The sequence below is a fragment of the Podarcis filfolensis genome (assembly GCF_964270895.1).
Source record: "Podarcis filfolensis genome assembly, chromosome: 13".
NCBI lineage: Eukaryota > Metazoa > Chordata > Lepidosauria > Squamata > Lacertidae > Podarcis > Podarcis filfolensis.
The window spans coordinates 31,675,721-31,694,442 of NC_139615.1; the positions used below are offsets into that span (position 1 = coordinate 31,675,721).

Sequence of the window (18,722 nt, forward strand, 5' to 3'; positions counted from 1 at the left end):
ACTTGTGTCCCATATGATACGTACAGACCTCACTGTTTTATTCCTAAATGTGTGGAGAGACTGTGGCTTTTCGTGAGATGGGAGGTGGAAAGGAGGAAAATGCATTTTGCACACGCTCAGAGGTATGCTTCACACTTTGCATATTACAGAGCTGATGTTTTGTTTTGGAAGAATTAAAACACACAGTGCCTGCCTTTGAACAAAGCTCTACTTTCACGAACCGATCCTGCTAACTTAACTTGCACTGGGGAAGCAAGATTCTGTGCAGGGATCAAGACACCGCAAATGTTCAGAAGCTGCAGCATGCAGCCACACAATTTACGCATGCACGCACACACACATTCCCCCATGCAGTTTCCATGTGTGTGTTTTTTGTAAGCTGCACAGAGCATAAAAATGGCATTTTATAAATACAGCTGCCCTTTGTCAACAACAAATTGTCACTGTTTTTTGTGTTGAATATATGCTATATGGTAATTTATGGACCTAGTAGGTATCTAAAGCCATTTGCACATGTTGACACGCAACCAGCCCATGCAGAATGTAGGCACCCTATATATAGAAAGGAGCAAACCAGTGATATTTTAGGGAGCAGGCTAGCAGGCAGGGTCCATTACTTACATCATAGGAGCCTACACAACACAAAACACTGTTGCTGTATGTAGGTTTTGTTTTAATTGTTTTTTATCTTATATTTTGGAAGTGTACATCCAGGGGTTTTTTTCCTTTAAATTTTTTGGGGGCCCCCAAGAGAGTGGGGCCCTAAGCTATAGCTTGTTTAGCTTCTACGTAAAACCGGCACTGCGTACAGCCACACTTTCCCTAATGCGCTTCCCCCATGCAGTTTCCATGTGCGTTGTTTTGTGAGCTGCACAGAGCTTTTATCAAGAGCTGGTGATAGTCGGGAGGTTAAAGGCACAAGCCATAAGCAGGAAGCCCCTACTTCACCTCGCATTTCACATGCGAACTTGCTGAGTGGCCTTAAGTGAGCTGTTATCTCACATCTTTCCACCACCTCCTCCCGCCTGTAACATTTAATACGGGGATTAATAATATCAGCCTTCTTAACAGAGCTGTTTGTAAAGTTTGCTGAGAGCAGCATCTGTGAAATGGGCTGAGTACTTGGGCATTGGGCAAGCAGCCCCCTCTGTGCCCATGGGCTCTCTGGATCGGGGCTCTGAAAAGCAAAGTTTGTGGTTTCGTCAGTTTCTAGGCGAACTTTAGTTTAACCAAGCTTGTAGCTAAGACCACACACACACACACAGAGATAAATATAAATCTACAGGGCTGATTCCTGGTGGTTGCAGATGGGGCTATGAAACCACAGCTGCATCACTTCCAACCCCTAAATAGTGTTAAAAGCTTCTCCCCCTGCCCACCCACTGTGATCATGAGGGCTAGAAACCTATATATAAAGAAACAGGCTTCTATCATTTAATAATAATAGCTACTTTTAAAAAGATTAATGTTAGATTAAAAAAAAACTTTGATTAATGTCTAGCCCCAAAGGAGAAGCAAAGACTCTGTAATAAATTGTTTGATGAAACCATTGCCTCTTATGAAGGAAATGTGTTATGTGCAGGGGACTTTAATGGGATTATAACCCCAAAGTTAGACATAAGACGTTAAACTGGAAACACCGAAAGTACTCTTCCTCAAAGCTTTTTTAAGGAGATCCCAAACTTTGCATCTGATCGATGCATGGCTTTTTATAAATATATATCTAATTTTTAAAAATCACATTGTTCAATATCAGACCAAGCAAAAACACAAGTTTACTTTTGAAATTCTCCTTTATTTGCTTTATTAGCTGATGAGCTACTATCAGAAATGGGAATTCAAAGCATTTCTGATAATGGGCCAAGATGTTTAACTTGGGAAGGAAGAACAGCGTGTTTAAGCCTCAGAGTTGGAGGTTAACTATATTCTTATTACAAGATTCGAGAATTGTACAGACAATACAGAATAATCTGCAAGAATTTTTTTCCAACATAATGTCACTAGTGAAATAAATTGGAAAATAATTTGGAATATGGCAGAGCTTTTGCATGAGGTTTGTTAATAAATATGTCAAGTTATTTGCAGAAACAGCGCACCACATTAAATAAATAGCTGTTTGAGAAAATAAGAAATTCAGAACAGCAACACAGGGCTGTGATGTCAGATAGTACGTATGCAGAACTTGAGAAATACAGAAATATGTTAGAACTGCGAAATGTTCATGAAGCAGGAAAAAAAGCCTTTAATTTTACTCAAAAATATCTTGAGAAAGGAAGGAAAGCTGATAATCTGTTAGCACGTACACTAGCAGAGGAGCAAGTAAAAAAAAGCCCTGATTCCACTTGTATTTTAAAAAGAACATAGAATATCTAAAAATATTGAAGAGACAATTAAATTATTTTAAACCTTTTTTTTAAAAAAATAGACTATACCCATCAGTACAACCCCATCAGTACAACTACGCAACCAAAAGCGATAACAAGTCCCATATTTTCCATCAGTATTATGATTGGACCATAGGCAATATATGGGCGTGCTGAATTGGCATCTAGTACCATCTGTGAACCACTTTTAAAGTACTTTTTCTAATATATGCAGAGATGGATTTTGCCAGGGCCAAGAGCCATCATTTTGTCTCATCTATTTCTTGCCCTAAATCTGTTTCCCAAACCCTTTTCAGTCCAGTCAAGGCCCCTGTTTGGTTGCTAACTAATGCCTTATATATAAAAAGATGGCTTCTGCAGTTATAACAAAAGGATATCATCTTCAAACCCTCAAGCTATGCCATCGTGTCATAGTCTTAGAGGGTGTGTAATTTAAACCAATTTCTGAACAAGAATGGGGATGGGATTTTACTCGGGAATCAGCACAAACTCTTTTTGTTAACATACAAAAAAATCAATACGAACCGCTTTATGAATGGTACACGACTCTACAAAGATTGAGTAAAATTCACATTCTCTGTGGTAGAAAGTGTTAAGAGATGTGTACATTTGAAAGCAGATATTAGGGTTGTCATACATCTGGAGGTTCCTGGACATATCAGGAATACCACAGTCGTCATCGGTGTCTGGGCAGAAATCAGTGCAGTATCTGGGGAAATGGCAGTCCATGTTGGCAATACCGTTTTTGCTCAACAACTTTTCTGAACAGATTTTCACTGTTTGAAATATGGCAACCCTAGCAGATCTGGAACATATTTGGTGGACCTTTCTGTTGATTAAAATCTTATGGGGAGAGGTAGTAAAGATAATATTGTTAATAACATTTTGCACTTTATTACAAATTATTATTGTATTTAGACCCAGAAATAAAACATAAAGAGTTAATGGGGAATTTAATAGTAACTTTTTGCATGCTTGTTGCATCATCATCATCATCATCATTTATTTATACCCCGCCCATCTGGCTAGGTTTTCTCAGCCACTCTGGGCGGCTTCCAGCAGAATATTAAAATACAATGATTTAATGGGAAAAATAGGTCGCCACCCACAGTGAAAGAATGTTTAACAAAAATTTGGAAGGTAGCCATTCAAGGTATAAGCTTACGGGCTTGATTAGAGAGAGAGAGAGAAGGCAGAAAAGAAAGATGAAATTTTAAAGATAAATGGAAACTCCTTATTGAGTTTATGAGGTATAAATGTAAGTATGGACAAATATAGCATTTTACTATGCGGAAAAGCCAAGTATAAATATAATTATACTAAGTTAGTTATTGGTATCAGCTTTCATGTGCATGCATACTTCTTCAGATACATCTATTTGAAGAAGTGTGCATGCACACAAAAGCTCATATCAATAACTAACTTAGTTGGTCTCTAAGGTGCTACTGGAAGGATTTTTTTTATTTTGTTTTGACTTTGGCAGACCAACAAGGCTACCTACCTGTAACTATAATTATACTGTATTTCTTGTTTGTATGTATTTTGCTATATTGTGGATTTTTTTTATTTATATGTATATATGGGATCTACTAAAGTTTGTTTTCTTAAAACCAATAAAACAGTTAAAGAATAGTTGCGGGGGGACGGGACTCCCACAGTCATTAAACAAATGCTTCAACGCTGCTGCCCCACAAATGTGTAATTAATTTTGGACTCCTATGAACCCACGATTGTGTGAGTGGGAGGTGGCATATAAATAAAAACGTGGAGATCCAGGTTGCGAGGAGAAGGAAGAGTGGTGAGCTTTAAAGCTGCCCGTCTTGGTATCTTTAGATGCTCTAGAAGTGCATCTTGGATTGTAGCCACAGAGGTGATTCTAGGTGGGACACTTCACCATCTTAGAAGCAGACATACCTTCTCTATCAACAGGATACATCCTCTGTGCGCACGCTCCATGCTGCTTGTCAAGCTCTGACAGTCATTCATAACCAGATCTTTCGGGACATTTCATTTCATCTCCTATCACAAGCCCTCAACGAAAGCTTCCAAATGTCGGGGGAAAACATCCGCACCCCTCGAAGGGGAATTCGCTGTCCCTCTTCACTCGAGAGAAGAAAGAAAAGAGAACACAATTGAATTTTCTTTGGGCAGAATTGAATAATTCCTCCCCCTGCCCCTTTGAGGAGCCTTGAAGAGACAATTGGCGACAAATCCATGGAAAGGGGATAGCTGTCTGGTACAGTTAAGTGCACCCCATCTCCCATGTCCTGCCCCCCCTTGTCAGAGCCATTCAGTTTAACTCGATGGCTTTCTCTGTGCAAGATGTCCACGTGGTGACGTGCCTTTGGTAACCTCATCAGACAGGTTCTCCATTCTCATAAGCGTACTCAATATGTTATTTCAAGGTGACATAGAAGTTCAGGGCAAGACCTGACTTCTTCTTCTTCTTTTCTAAAGGCTTGATGGTTTTGTCAGGGCGTTGATGGGCAGTGAGTGGGTCATCCCCTAAAGGGAGGAAGTGTTTCCACAACATCTCATGGCTCAAGACAGTATTGTGATTGTAGGGCTGGACTTTTGCAGCCTTCTCTTATCTGCCGTACCTGAAGCTATTCTCTGACTGAGGGTCCTCATTTCTGGCTAGACTGAAGTTCAGAATTGGGACTGAGAATTCTCTGGGAACAACACTGACTGCTCGCAAAGGATATGGCTTTGTCAGTGGTGGCACCCTAATTATGAAATGCCTGGCACCTTTGTTAAGATTCTTTTTTTTTGTGCCAGGTGGAAACCTTTCTATTTGATTGTCCTTGGCTTTTTAGAATTGTGTTTCTGAAGGGGTTTAAATGCTGCCATGCTGCTAGTGCTGGTTTATAAGCCGGAGATTTACTAGATTGGTTTTTAATGTGTTTAACTGTACTCTATGAATTCTCTGAGGGCTCTGGGGACTGGGTGGGCCAACAAGTGCTCTAAATAAAGATGTGTGAAAAGGAACCGGGGGTGAGGGTTGGGGGAGAGAAGTAACGTGTGTTCACATTACTGTTTCGGAGCACAGCGAAGTTGGGTTTTCCCATGGTGTGTTACACAGCCCTTTCCCCTTTAGCTGTTCACACCAGTATGGCTTCGTTAGTGTCAGATTAATTTCTTCTTCTTGTGCAACCTTTTGTAGGAGCAAATGCTTACGAATAACTAGAGAACCCGTGCAAAATTTGCACAGACCTCTGGTTTGTTTTCCTTGTGTGCACCATTCTTCGGATGCAACCCTGTAGTTTGGATCAAAAGTGTATTTGGGATATCTTGCCAATGATAACAAAACATGAATTGAGAATAAAGCTGTGACCATGACCAGGAGTGCTAACTTGGCCCTGCGATTGTGGGTGCCTGGGGCCATGGGTGCCATGCAGCGTGCATGTCCCTGGCACCGAAATTTGTGGGTGCCTGTGTTCATGGGGAATTTTGTGTGTACTCAAGGGAGTTGGCATCTATGGCTATGACTGATGCTGTGAGCCTAACATCAGATCATGCCCTGGCAAGCGAGTCAGGGAGTTAATAGAGGAAGGAACCAGGTGGGTGGGCCAAAATACCTGGTTCCTTTCCACATAAAGATTGTAAGCTGATGTTCATGTAGAACAGGGTTTCCCAAACTTGGGTCTCCAGCTGGTTTTGGATTACAGCTCCCATCATCCCTAGCTCGCAGGACCAGTCGTCAGGGTTGTAAGCTGATGTTCAATTGTAGAACAGGGTTGTAAGCTGATGGGAATTGTAGTCCAAAAACAGCTGGAGACCTAAGTTTGGGAAACCCAGATGTAGGAAGCAACGACATAATGACCTAGTTGCCACAAAGAGCAACTAAAGTGGTTGAACGTGTTTGTGGACTATACCCCTTTGAACATGTGAAGTTACTTCTACCGAGCTATTGCTCCATTTATTTCATGGGGTGGGGAAACTGTGCCCTTCCAAATGTTGCTGGACCACAACTCCCATCATTCCTGGCTCCAGCTGATAGGAGATGACTCCCAACATCTGGAGGCCCATAGGTTTCCCAAGACAGTTTTTAGCTCTATATTGTCTCCTGGCTGGCAGCTGCTTTCTAAGATCTCCAGGCCAGATGCCTTTCCCAATATTGTTGCCTGAGATCCTTTTACCTGAAGGTGGTGCAGATTAAAATCCAGTGCCTTTTGCATGCAAAGCAGGTGGGAAACCACTGAGCTATGGCCCCTGAAGAATGTAGGTAAAGAATTACATGGTTGAATGCTCCTCCATTTGAATGGGTGGAAAAGGTTAGTGAAATGTCTCACCCTGCCTTCCTGGCACTGAAACAGCCATTCAGGAGCCAGACAAGGAGTGCAGTAAGTAGTGTTGCTACCACTGCCATGGCAACAGCAGCATTGGGTCGTGGGGGGGGGCATTCATGCACTGGCAGAGGGTAGTCAGCAGCACCAGGCTGAGGGGTCCCTGAAGACTTGGTGCCAGCCCTGACTATGGGCCCAGCTCCTAGTTTAGTGGATCACTGCTAGATTGATTTGTTTTACTGTGGTGTTCATATCCGGAAGCTTGACTTGCAGGAGGAAGGTTAGGAAGGGTGGCTATTCTGCATTCGCTTTCTGCCTGTGGTGACCCACTGAAGATCACAACAGATGGCAAAGGTTGCCTCCAAAGCGGTTGTATAAATCTCGCCCATCTCCCACCCTCCAAAGAAAGTGCCTCCTATTGCAGAGGCTGCCGTTTATATGCCTTCAGGACTTTCCCCCTTTCCCCCTCTTTTGTCAGGGTAAACCTGGCCCTTGCCTACACGGAGCTGACCGAGGAGTTGTGTCGCCTGAGGAACCTGAGTTCTCTCCAAAGCCAGATTCTCCGGACGCTTGTGCAAGAGCAGGCCCTCAATGGTGGTGAGTGGGGCATGGGGGAGGGAAAAGCCAGGGGAGGCACGGGGTGTGGGAGCAGGTCAGAGGAAGAAGGAGCTGTGATAACCAGTGAAACCAGGCGAGTGTGAGTGTGTTTATGAGACCTGGAAAGGGCCAAAGGCAAGGCAAGTCTGCCCACCAGCCCGAATTACAAAACATAAGAAGAGCCATGGTGAATCAGACCAAAGGTCCATCTTGCTGAGAGGTAGCCAGAGTGGTACCCTTTTGATGCGTTTCCGAGCACAATTCCAAGTGTTGGAACTGACCTTTAAAGCCCTAAATGGCCTCTGGCCCTGTATACCTGAAGGAGCGTCTCCACCCCCATCGTTCAGCACTGAGGTCCAGCGCCGAGGGCCTTCTGGTGGTTCCCTCACTGCGAGAAATGACGTTACAGAGAACCAGGCAAAGGGCCTTTTGTGGCAGCAACGCCTTCCCTGTGGAACGCCCTCCCGTCAGATGTGAAGGAAATAAATAACTCTCTGACTTTTAGAAAACATCTGAAGGCAGCCCTGTTTAGGGAAGTTTTTAATGTTTGATGTTTTATCGTGTTTTTAATATTCTGTTAGGAGCCGCCAGAGTGGCTGGGGAAACCTAGCCAGATGGGCGGGGTTTAAGTAATAAATTATTATAATATTATTATTGTAAGTACTTCTTGGCACAGCGAATAGTCAAATGATGGCTATGCTCCACCTCCGCAGTTGAAGGCAGTTGGAACTGGAAACCACAGGAGGGGAGAATGCTCTTGTCCTCCTGTTCTGGTTCCTCATTTCCCACAGGCTGGCCCCCGTGAGAACAGATGGACCATTGGCCATGATGCAGCAGGCTCTTCTTATGCTCTTAAGTGACCTCTTACTGGTACAAATCAGACGAATGGTGCTGGAGGTGTTTTGCTGGCTGGTTTTGCAGACAGCTATGTGGGGGAGTGGGGAAATGCAGCCTCAGAGCAACTGCTGCTTCTCAGTTTCGAAGCAGGATCCTTCTCTGACTTGCTCCTGCTCTGTTCCAGGTCAGCGGCACTCTCCCCATTCGCAGCGCCATTCCCCCGCTCAGCAGCGTCGATCTCCGGGGCCTCAGTGCTCGTCTCCAGCGCAGCAAGGGAGATCTTCATCTGTCCCTCAATGCCAGTCTCCGGGCCTGCAGAGACGGTCGCCAGCACCGCCCCCTTGCCAGTCCCCCGCGCATCAGCGCCGTTCCCCAGCGCCGCCCCCTTGCCAGTCCCCCGCCTCGCAGCGTCGTTCACCTGCCCCGCTGCCCGCCCAGCCTCCTGCCCCGCAGCGCTGCTCGCCGGGCCCCAATTGCTCCTCCCCCGCCATCACCTCGCAGCACAGGTCGCCGGGTGGCGAGAGGAGCATCATGGATCTGGCCTACTCCAAACCCTTGAGCCACCACATCAAGGCGAGCTTCCAGGGCCGCCGGAGCTACTCGGAGGTGAGCGATGCGGCTATGTACCAGCAGAACCGCTCCCTCTGGCTGCAGCCGGAAGCGTCCACCTTACCAAAGCACCGTCCCTACGGCGAAGTTTACGCCAGAGACGCCTTCGAGGAGCACTTGCGCTTTGAGAAGCAGTCCTCGGACGAAGACGACTGGGCCCTCCCAAGTCCCCCCAGCCCTGAAGCGGGGGGCATCCGCTGCGCCTCCTTCTGTGCAGGGTTCCCTATCCCCGACACCTCCACACACCGGACTGATGCCTCGTACTCCAGGGCTGAGCATGCCCAGTCCTGGCCTTCAATCAATGTAAGCAGCACCCAGTGATGTTTGTATGCCATCATTCCAGTTCAAATGCACTATCCGGTCTCATGGAAGATCATCCACACACATATTCTTATATTGCTTATTTTATTTATAAATTAAGTTTTGTTTTTGTTTTTAAAAAAAACATTTTCTGGGGTTTTTATAATGACTATTTGAATGGCACAGGCAAAAGACTTGAGTTCCTATCTGCACCATACATTTAAAGCAGTATTATATCACTTTTTTAAACAGTCACAAGCTCACCACAGAGAATCCTGGGAGCTGTAGTTTGTTAAGGATACTGAGAGTTGTTAGGAGACCCCTATTCCCCTCACAGAGCTACTACAGTCCCCAGAGTGCCCTGGGGGTTAAAATGGTACTCTTTGGCTTTAAGGGGGCTTAATACTGTAAATGGGTTGGTGAAATATCGCAAATGGATGTTAGCAGCAGTGGTGAGTATGCTTTAACATACTGGAATTTCCCCAGAAATAATATATCCAGATTAACTGGGAAAATACAACGTATTGTATTTTGATGACAAGAACGTCGTGTGTGAGCACGGCATTAGTTTGTGTGGTTGAGTGCATAGCCACATCACCTCTGTAGCAAGAGGGGCGGGGAGCCATTTTCAATATTCCATTCTGGACAGCCTTTTGAAGACCACATGATGGGGTGGGCGGAGCCACAGGCAGAAGTGGGTGGAGCAACAGATGCAGATTCTGCCATTGTACAGAAGAGTAGTTTCCGTGCACATTCCCAGATACCTCTCTATCCTCCATCCAGAGACGCGAGAGGATGTGTTCCAGCCAAGCAAAAGCATTTGCAATTGGGTGCAGGGCTGGTGAGGTGTGTGGCCTCTGGAGTGGGAGTTTATGGTTAGGGAGAGTTCTGAGGGTCATATGGAGAAACCTGGAGGGCCACATTTGACTCATAGACAGAGGTTCCCCACCCCTACTACAGCACTCCCCTTGTTTTAATATTCCATTTTGTAGGAGGGGGGTGGGGTTTGGGGATGTTTCTCCAGCACTTAGGAGGAGTGGCAGCAGAGGTCATCCAGTTGCCTGGAAGAATCAAGAGGTTTTGGGTCCTCCTGGAGGAGGAGCCAATGAATCGTTTTCTTCATCAATTGGAATGAGCATGATATGATGCCTAGGTTGTGTGCAAGTCTTCCAGTTTTGTTTTATTTTAATTGAAGGGAAGGGGTTGGCTGGAGGCCCATCCACCGTGCACCACCTAATTTTAACAGTGGGTGTGGAGGACAAGTGGTTGCTTCAGGTTTAAGGAAATTATATTACATTGATAATTGCGTTAAGAATTAACAGAAGCAAAACCAATAGCAAATTGGAAAATACCAGAGGGGGAATGCGAAAGAGGCCCTTGTGTTGGAGCATCCTAAGTCTTCTGGAGTAATGAAACGCTAAGATGTCAAACGTATTTTCATTCTGTATTTTTATTCCCGACTTGTCTTGAGTGCAGGTGCTCTGGTTCTCAAAAGTCATTCATAAATGTAAACTTTTGATCTGAACTCACAGGTAGTTGCTGCTATATAGAAACACACTATTTAAATGAATACGTTGTTTACAATTTTATACCTGCAGTCAATATAGCAAGCAATATATGATGCTACCATATTATTATTATTTTTTACTCCCATTGGGCTGTGCAGAGGATTCTAAAAATCACCGTTCAATGATCTGTACATCCCCTGTGGGAGTTTCCCAGATACATCCCCATGTGCTTTCCCTGCCGCGCTGCACCCCCCGCCTTTTCTGTGACAGAAGCCGATCAGTTTCTGCAACAAAACAGTTTCCCTTCCACTCTTTATGACTGATGCTGTGAGCCTAGCTGACCAGGCACATATTAGGAGGGATCCAGCTTTTTATCCTCCAAAACACTTAAGAGATCTACTTTTAACAAGCAATTAATTTTCTTAGATTTGTTTGTTTTAAAATGATGTCTTCTCTCATCTACTTCCTTCCCCGACCTGTATCCTTTAGTTGCTGATGGAGACGGTGGACTCTGACATCCGAAGCTGCCCTCTCTGCCAGGTGGCCTTTCCCATCGGTTACCCAGATGACGCTTTGATAAAACACATTGATTCACACCTGGAGAACAGTAAGATCTGAGGCCTGCACACCTGCCACGCCCTTCCTCTTCCGGCTTCCTTAGTGAGACCCGTCCACCTCACTCACCAGGCCCCCCCTCCCACCCACCCAACTTGGATGCTGCATGAAAAGTGGTGGTGCAACAGGGGCTCGCTCTAAAATACCTCCAAGTCTCCAGTAGACTGAACCGGAAGAAGAGTTTTGCCTCTCCCTCTCCCTCTTCTCTGCCTTGGTTTCTAAAGTGGGTTTCCTCTTCCTCCTGCTCTTGATGAGTAGGGCCTGCAATATTTCTCCAATGCTTGAACCAGTCGTGGAGGTTGTGGGGATAGGAGGCGAGAAATGCGCTTCGGCCAGGCTTAGCAGACAGAGCATGCCGCCGCCGCTCTCCATCTGAACGCTCAGAACCGAGGGCAGGGGATGACTCTTTATCTACGTGGTTCTGGTTTGGGTGTCTCTGGAAGATCTCAGGGTAGGAGAAATCTCTCGGGGTTGTGTGTGTGTTTTTTGGGGTGGGGCAGGGGAAATGGGCTGAGGAACTCTTGGACTTGCTGAGGTGACAGCCTGGCACTCAGGTGAAAGAAATCGGAAGGTTTCGTTTTTGTGCCCCTCCCGTGAGCAGGAAAGTCCCAAGTGGGTCCAGTCTCCCTGCCTTTTCTGCTACTAAGGAGGACGTTCAGGTCTCACTCCTTGTTGACCATTAATTATCAGACACAGAAAGCCTTGGCCTCCAACTGCTGGTTCAAGTGTCTTGGTCTTTTACATTAAAAGCCCACTTTAACGATGCTGCTGAGAAATAGAGCCAACTTCCAGAGGTGTAGCATGGATGTTCTTATGTTATTGCACTGGACATTAAAACACACGGAAGCTTTTTTCTTTCTTTGTCTTTTCCACAAAAGGAGCTGCTCCTCTCCTTCTCCTTGCCGGTCTCTTGTGAGTTGGCACTGGAGGAAATGTGCACTGCTGACTTGAGTCGAGCTCCAGAAAGCGTCCCCACGTGACTGTCTGTGTTCTCTTTTGGCGACTGTTCTTCCACTTTTCTCATGAAACAACTTCTCACCTTGCTTTGGGTAGTTAGTTCCAGTATAACAAGAAGTGTACTTGCCACATTCTGCGTCACTGTTCTCCTGCAATGACAGCATGTTGACACTGTTTTTGACAACTGCATAAATGTAAACACCCTTCTCATATTCTAACATCCACTGTTTCTCTTTCTCTCTCTCTCTCTCTGGCCTTACTGAGCATATCTTTCTCTGTACTGATCTAAAACAATTGGCATGTTTCGGTTCTTCTATCGCTTCCGGTCATAAGGTGCCTCCGTATCGTGAGAAGTGTCTCCTTGAACAGCCTGTCCATGCATCAGGCTTTGGTAAGACAAAACAAAACAAAAAGATATTCTTCTCTTGAGGCAACTGTCTTCCTATCACCCCGTTCTTTATTAGCCAATGTATGTGCTGAGATTTATAGCCTGCCTTATCCCAAGGGCTCAGAATGCGCAGTGGCAGACAGGGATGGGTCTTTGTGGCTCACTGTCCAACCCATGTGGGAACTAAGAAGAGAATAGAATTTTTAAAAATGAAATGTAGAATAGAAAGGTCCTCTCCCTTATTCCCAGAAAACTATTAGCAGTCCACCCCAGTTCGTTTTTTCAAAGACTTCAGTCCATCAAAAACATACCATTTTCCTCTTCTTCCACTTCCCCATCCACACTATGATCTGTCACAATTGGCAATTCCTCCTTAGCATTATATCCATCCTTTTATTGAGCTCCTCTTCAGTAAACTAGATGTGGTGGCAACAGACCCATGTCTTCAAAGGTGAGTTGCTGCCAAGCCACTGCCAAGTGTGGGGCGGACAGGTGATTTCAAGTGAGGAAGTAGATGGGCTGCAGGAGAAGAGGTAAGCCCATTTTTTTGCCCTGTGCTTCCCTTCTGTTTCCCCTCTCCCTGGCCACATACACCCACACCATCTTCGTTCATATTTGGAGCTGGCCTTCTGACATGGTCAGGCCGCATGCTGAACGAGAACATACCCACCTCCTTTGTCAACGCAGTCAGTGTTCTTGGACGCCGGTGCAGCCCTGCACTCCTCACTGTCCTCTGCCCCTCCCACCCCAGGACAGTTACGGGACTCTCTAGGTCAAGCTGCTTGATTGAGGGTTCCCCCAAAAGCTGGAACCAACCTTGCCCCCCTGAGATGCATTAAAAGGGGTGAGGGGAGACAGGACAACTGTTGACTAGGATTCATGCATATCAGTCCTTTTGCGCTTGGAAAGCCAAGTTCTTGGTCTGATTCCCAGCCCATCATTTCCTGCCTGTCCTAAATAGAGGGAAAGCTCAGTTGGCTAGAGTGTGGTGCCGATGATGCCAAGGTTGCAGGCTTGATCCCCGTATGGGACAGCTGCGTATTCCTGAATACCTGATGGTCGTCAGGGTTCCTCCCAACTCTGCAATTCTATGATTCTGTGAAAGGTGTTTCACTGGACGCTGAACCCCATGGACAGACTTCAGACCCTTCAGTCTCCTCAAAGTCTCAGGGGCTGAACCTTTCTCTGCTTCCCTCTAGTAAGTAGCAGTGCAGAGGGGCGTTTGGGGTGTACCTCCTATTCATTACAATGATGCCTGCACAGGAGAACTTCCAGTAAGCCAGGTCTGTCAGTCTCCCACTCTGCTGCCCTTTAATGGTGCCCCAAATCAACCTGAGGCAAGTCTCTCGCTCTTCTCATGGTGTGGGCTGCCTCTGCTTCAGCCAGAGCAAGCCCACACTGTCTGCAATTTAGGGGAGTTTTTAATCATGTTTTTAACGTGTTTTTAATATTCTGTTGGGAGCCCCCAGAGTGGCTGGGGAAACCCAGTTAGATGGGTGGGGTATTATTATTATTATTAGCCATGCATCTCCCACATACTCTTATAACGAAGGGCTCTTATACCCATCACAGCTTCCACGCGGAGACCCCACGTTTTTAATTTTTTGGGTTGAGTTGTTGCTACAAAATGGATCAGTTCAAAGCTCAGGCAGTACTATTGATGCCTGTGCAAATGGTCCCAAATCACAAAGGCTCTGGGTAGCATGGAGAAATGTTGTGGGCCATTGTACTCTCAGGCACAACTCACCCAATGGGGGTCTTTAAAGGGACTTCTGCTTGACAGACATGTTGTGTGGACCTTCCCTTAACATAGAACCTGAAAATTAGCCACGGAAAAAACCTTCATCCACACAAATCACATTATTTCACAGATTATTTGGGGATTTTCTGAGTAGGAAGAGAGCCACGTTCTGTGGAGCAAGGCTGAAAATGCATCTCTTCCAACTTGTAACCTTTCTTCCATTTCTCTATGTGAAATCTACCTCAGAGTTTATGAGAAGCAGGAATGATAATCAAGCAAAAAAAAAAAGGGGGGGAGCTGTTGGGTGATGGGAAGGTGTTTTTTTTATTATTCTTATTTTCTGTAGCCTGCCATAACCTAAGGGCTCAAATATTACCCAGATATTTTCCTTTGCCCTAAAGCTTCACAATCTTTAAAAACACCCCAAAACTGAACCAAAAAACTCAAGCAGCAATGGTAAAAGGGGGCAGCAATGGCCATGAATATATAAAAGTAATTTGCTACCAAGAGCCTTCATGCCTGTTAGCATAGAGTGGTGGCTAAGCTGCTGAACTGCAACCCAGAAGGTCCTTACTTCAAATCTCACCTTTGCCATGGACTCGTTAAGTAGCCTTAGGTAAGGCCAAAGAAAATCCATTCTCATTGTGTCCATGAACACCCCACCCTACTGATCCTCTGAGAAATGCACAGGGAATTGTTTTAGAAGAATATAAACATGAGGCTGACAAAGAGTATTCCTGTTTCTCTATTAGGCACTACTATTATGCACCATGGTTCATTCTGCAAGTCTGTTTGACAATATCTCCCACATAAAAGTTATGTCTTTGGCCCTACAGACCATTGTAAGTGCACAGTTGAGGTGTGGTAGTCACACGGCCACCATCATATACCCCCTAGGGTACCAAAATAAACTCCTGGTTCTGTTTGTACAATTGGTAGCATGAGCTGGAAGTTAGATCTATCAGTGACTTGGCCATGATATGATAAGCGATACTTCCATGCTCAGAAGTATCACTTCAGAAGTGGTTTACCACGAATACCACGTCCTGGGGGACAAACAGTGAGAGAGGACTGTTGGTCCCCATCCCCCCAAAAAGGAAAGTGTCCTGTAAGGGACATTTGCAGATGGTTGCCACTTTCTGAGTGGGATTCAATTGCAGACCTGCAAATTCAAGTGAAGCGATGGGGAAATGTGTCGAGAAGTGTGGGATAATAGTTGCTTGATGCACTATCATATAACTGCCCTACAAACAGGTCAGAATGAGTGGCCAATAAACAGCTGACGGCTTATAGCCTCCCTGCAAACTTCGTGCAAACGAATCAGGAAGAATGCTCAAGAAATGGGTCATGTGGAAGTGATCCTGGACTAGGGAGGTCTTAGCAGTGCTTAGATTGATCTTTGGGGCAGGTTTTCATCTTAGCATGATGTGTTGACCTTTAAACGTAGTATCATCATCGTGGTACCTTCCTTGTTCTCACAATGGGCATGGTTAAAGTATGGGTGACTCATTCCACACACTTCACAGTGCATGTTTATGCGAGTGTCCTTCCAGCCTCTTTGTTTGTTTTATGTCTTTTGTTCCATATCAATTTAACGCAGATACCAATTGCTAATACAGATTAGAATCTCCACTCCAAATGCCTTTTGAAAGTGTAGCCCTTCGCTTGCCACTATTTATAATGCTGCTTACAAAACAAATATAAAGTTGGGTAAGTGTGTTAAGGAGTAAACTGATTCATGTTAAGTGCTCTTGTGAACAAGCTCCCCAATTGCTGTCGCTTATGACCCCCTCATCTTTCTCCTTAGTATTTTTTTTCTTAGAAGAAATGCATTCTTTGTTACGTCACTTGTTAGTCAGAAAATAGACATCTCTGCTCTAGCCCCCATCTCTCTAGCTTGATTGCCCCAAATGTGAAGATGCAAGGAAGGCCGCCTTAGATACTTGGCTGTGGAAAACCCTCGGGAGAGAGATTGGTCTGTCTGTATTGTTCCCATCCCTTTCTTTGGTGTGTGTGTGTGTGTTTTCCTTCTGAAGAGACTCTGTGCTCTGTGATTCAGAATAACTCCAATAAAAGTTGCCAATTGGTGAACATTTTCATTCATGGCTGAGTGTTTCTTGGGTTGGCAGTGGAATGTAGGAAGCTGGCTTACATAAAGTCAAACCACTAGTCATTCTACCTCAGTTTTCTCTATTGCACCAGTGTTCCTAAGCCTTGGGTCCCTAGATGTTGGACTACAAGTCCTGTCATCCACAGCCAGTCAGGGATAATGAGACTTGTAGTCTGACAATACTAGGATGCAAGGCGGAAGAACACTAACAGCAGGTCTCCAAGGTTTCAGGTGTGTCCCCCCCCATACACACCTTTTTCAGCACACCCAATTCCGCCACCTTTCCCCCCACTTTTCCATTTCTCCCCAAACAACTTCTTCTTTTTTCCTCAACCCTTTTGTACTTGTACAACCTTCCTGCAAGCTTGGTGATATCCCCATCATTTGTGGGTGCTACTGTTTCAGCTTCATGATGTAGAAAAGAAATCAATGTTTGTGCCAGGTAAATTTCTCTGTGGAGAGCATTCCCCGCCCAGGGTGCCACGATTGACAAGTTCCTGTCTCCCACCTAACTTCAGAAAGGGGGGGGGGAGCGTTTCAGGTGAAGAATGCAGACTTCTGTGGAAGAAGACAGTCCTCTAAGTATTGCTCCGTTATGCTCAGGGATACCTAATACATATCAAATCTGGAGCAGCACTGGCCCAAGACGCTTTGGTGATGGGAAATCCATGCAGCACGCTCTCCCACTCATTAATAAGTGTCACAGTCCTCTGGGAAATTCTCCTGCACAGGTCTTATTGAAATGAACAATATCTGTGCAAGAGAAAGGCTTCTGGGTTCCTCTTTCTTTCAGTGGGGCTTGTGCACAGGTGGGGATGGGCAAAAAAACTCAATTTGGCTGGAAAGCACAATTCAGAGTGTGAATTCTGAAGGATGGCTGCGTTTCGGCTAGCGTATTGTTTTGGAACATGCAAATCAGGCAGGTTCACCCTCAAGTGTTAACAGAATAACATTTCTCCCCCCATCTAATATACACAGGTGACCTTCTCAGTCGTTTTTGCCCATTTGTCTCCCAGTCTGCTGTCCTTAATAGCTCAGCAGGTCCACTCCTTGAGGAAGCCATATCGTCTTGACATGTGACAGTACCACCTTTGCCCTCATGAGTTTGTAACACGTATGTGGGGAGTTCTTTGGCTTCTGATCTCTGAGGTAACCATCTCTGATAACAAAATGGGGCCCCAGCAATAAGCAGCACTTCTGAGGTTTAGGAAGTTAATAATACATATACCCACAAAACCTCCCTTGTTAGTTTCAAGCACTGTTTCTAAAAGTTCAAAAGAAGACTTGAGGTTTTGATGAAAATCAGAAGAATGGCATGGGGAGGGGATGATTTTTTTTTTTAACTTAAACTTATGGCCAACTTGCAGCCAATTCAAGGCCAGCAAAAACAACAACAACAACATCTTCACACAATGTATAATTAAATTAGGGACTTCACTAGCACATTGTGTGCTCATGAATGCCGTAACTTCATGACACATTTTTGGGAAGAAGTTCTCTTCCCCGCCTCTCCCTTATTTTGGTCTTGACCGTTTGGTCTTTAATCACGGTGCTGCCACCTCTGATCTAGAGCAATTGTACAAAGCTGTTGGGAAGATGGGTCACTAGCTTAGACAATGCAAAAAGAAAAGTGAAAGAAACAGCACAATCTCACACATGGTTCTATTCAGAAGTAAGTTCTGCTGTGAACAATGGGCTGTTGTTGTTGTTGGTATCTTGAGAAGGGTGGGAGTGGCTGGAGATGGCATATGACCTGAGGGGACTCTCAGGCCAAATATGTTTGGAGGGCCACATTTGGTTCCTGGACCTGAGGAATCCACTAGTTATATTAAGCCGGACCATTGGTCCCATCTAGTTCCATACTGGTAACACTGGTTGCGGCTCTCCAGGGTTTCAGGCAGGGGACATTCCCACACCCACGTAGAGATGCTGGGATTGAAACCTGGGACTTTCTGCATGCAAAGCAGGGACTCTTGCAGTGACTTTCCCCTGGTCCATATGCAATGTGGGAGAAAAAAGCAACTGAGCTCAGCGAAAGAGTGGGGTATGCATTTCCTTAAACGACCTCATGATTGGATTACTGCAATGTACTCTAAATGCGGCTAACTCTTGGGGTTGGTCCAGGAGCTAAAGCTGATGAAGAATATGGCAGCTAGGTTGCTTGTGGGGGCAAACTACCACCAGCATCCTGCTTGCTGGATTTGAACCAACCGCTAATCTGCTTCCAGGCCATGTTCAAGGTGTTGGTACTGTAAGATATAAGTACAGTGGTACCTCGGTAACCCAGAAATAGTACCTCGGGTTAAGAACTTTGCTTCAGGATGAGAACATAAATTGTGGGGCGGCAGCGGGAGGCTCCATTAGCTAAAGTGGTACCTCAGGTTAAGAAC

The 18,722-nt window shown here is 45.3% G+C and overlaps 1 protein-coding gene across 2 annotated transcripts in view; it reads left to right on the forward strand.

Annotated features, from left to right (window-relative positions):
* Positions 1-16,325, forward strand: part of TBKBP1 (TBK1 binding protein 1) — a 57,563-nt gene extending 41,238 nt beyond the window's left edge. The window contains exons 8-11 of one of the 2 annotated variants that reach the window (XR_014541011.1): positions 7,149-7,267; positions 8,289-9,016; positions 11,011-11,587; positions 12,015-16,325. Coding sequence is in view for 1 of the 2 variants with exons in the window: in XM_083583028.1 (XP_083439154.1) it covers positions 7,149-7,267; positions 8,289-9,016; positions 11,011-11,139 (976 nt within the window). In the remaining variant the exon portion in view is untranslated. Of the gene's footprint in view, positions 1-7,148; positions 7,268-8,288; positions 9,017-11,010 lie in introns of both variants that reach the window. The other variant, XM_083583028.1, reaches the window with a different exon arrangement.
* The last annotated feature ends 2,397 nt before the right edge of the window (positions 16,326-18,722 follow it).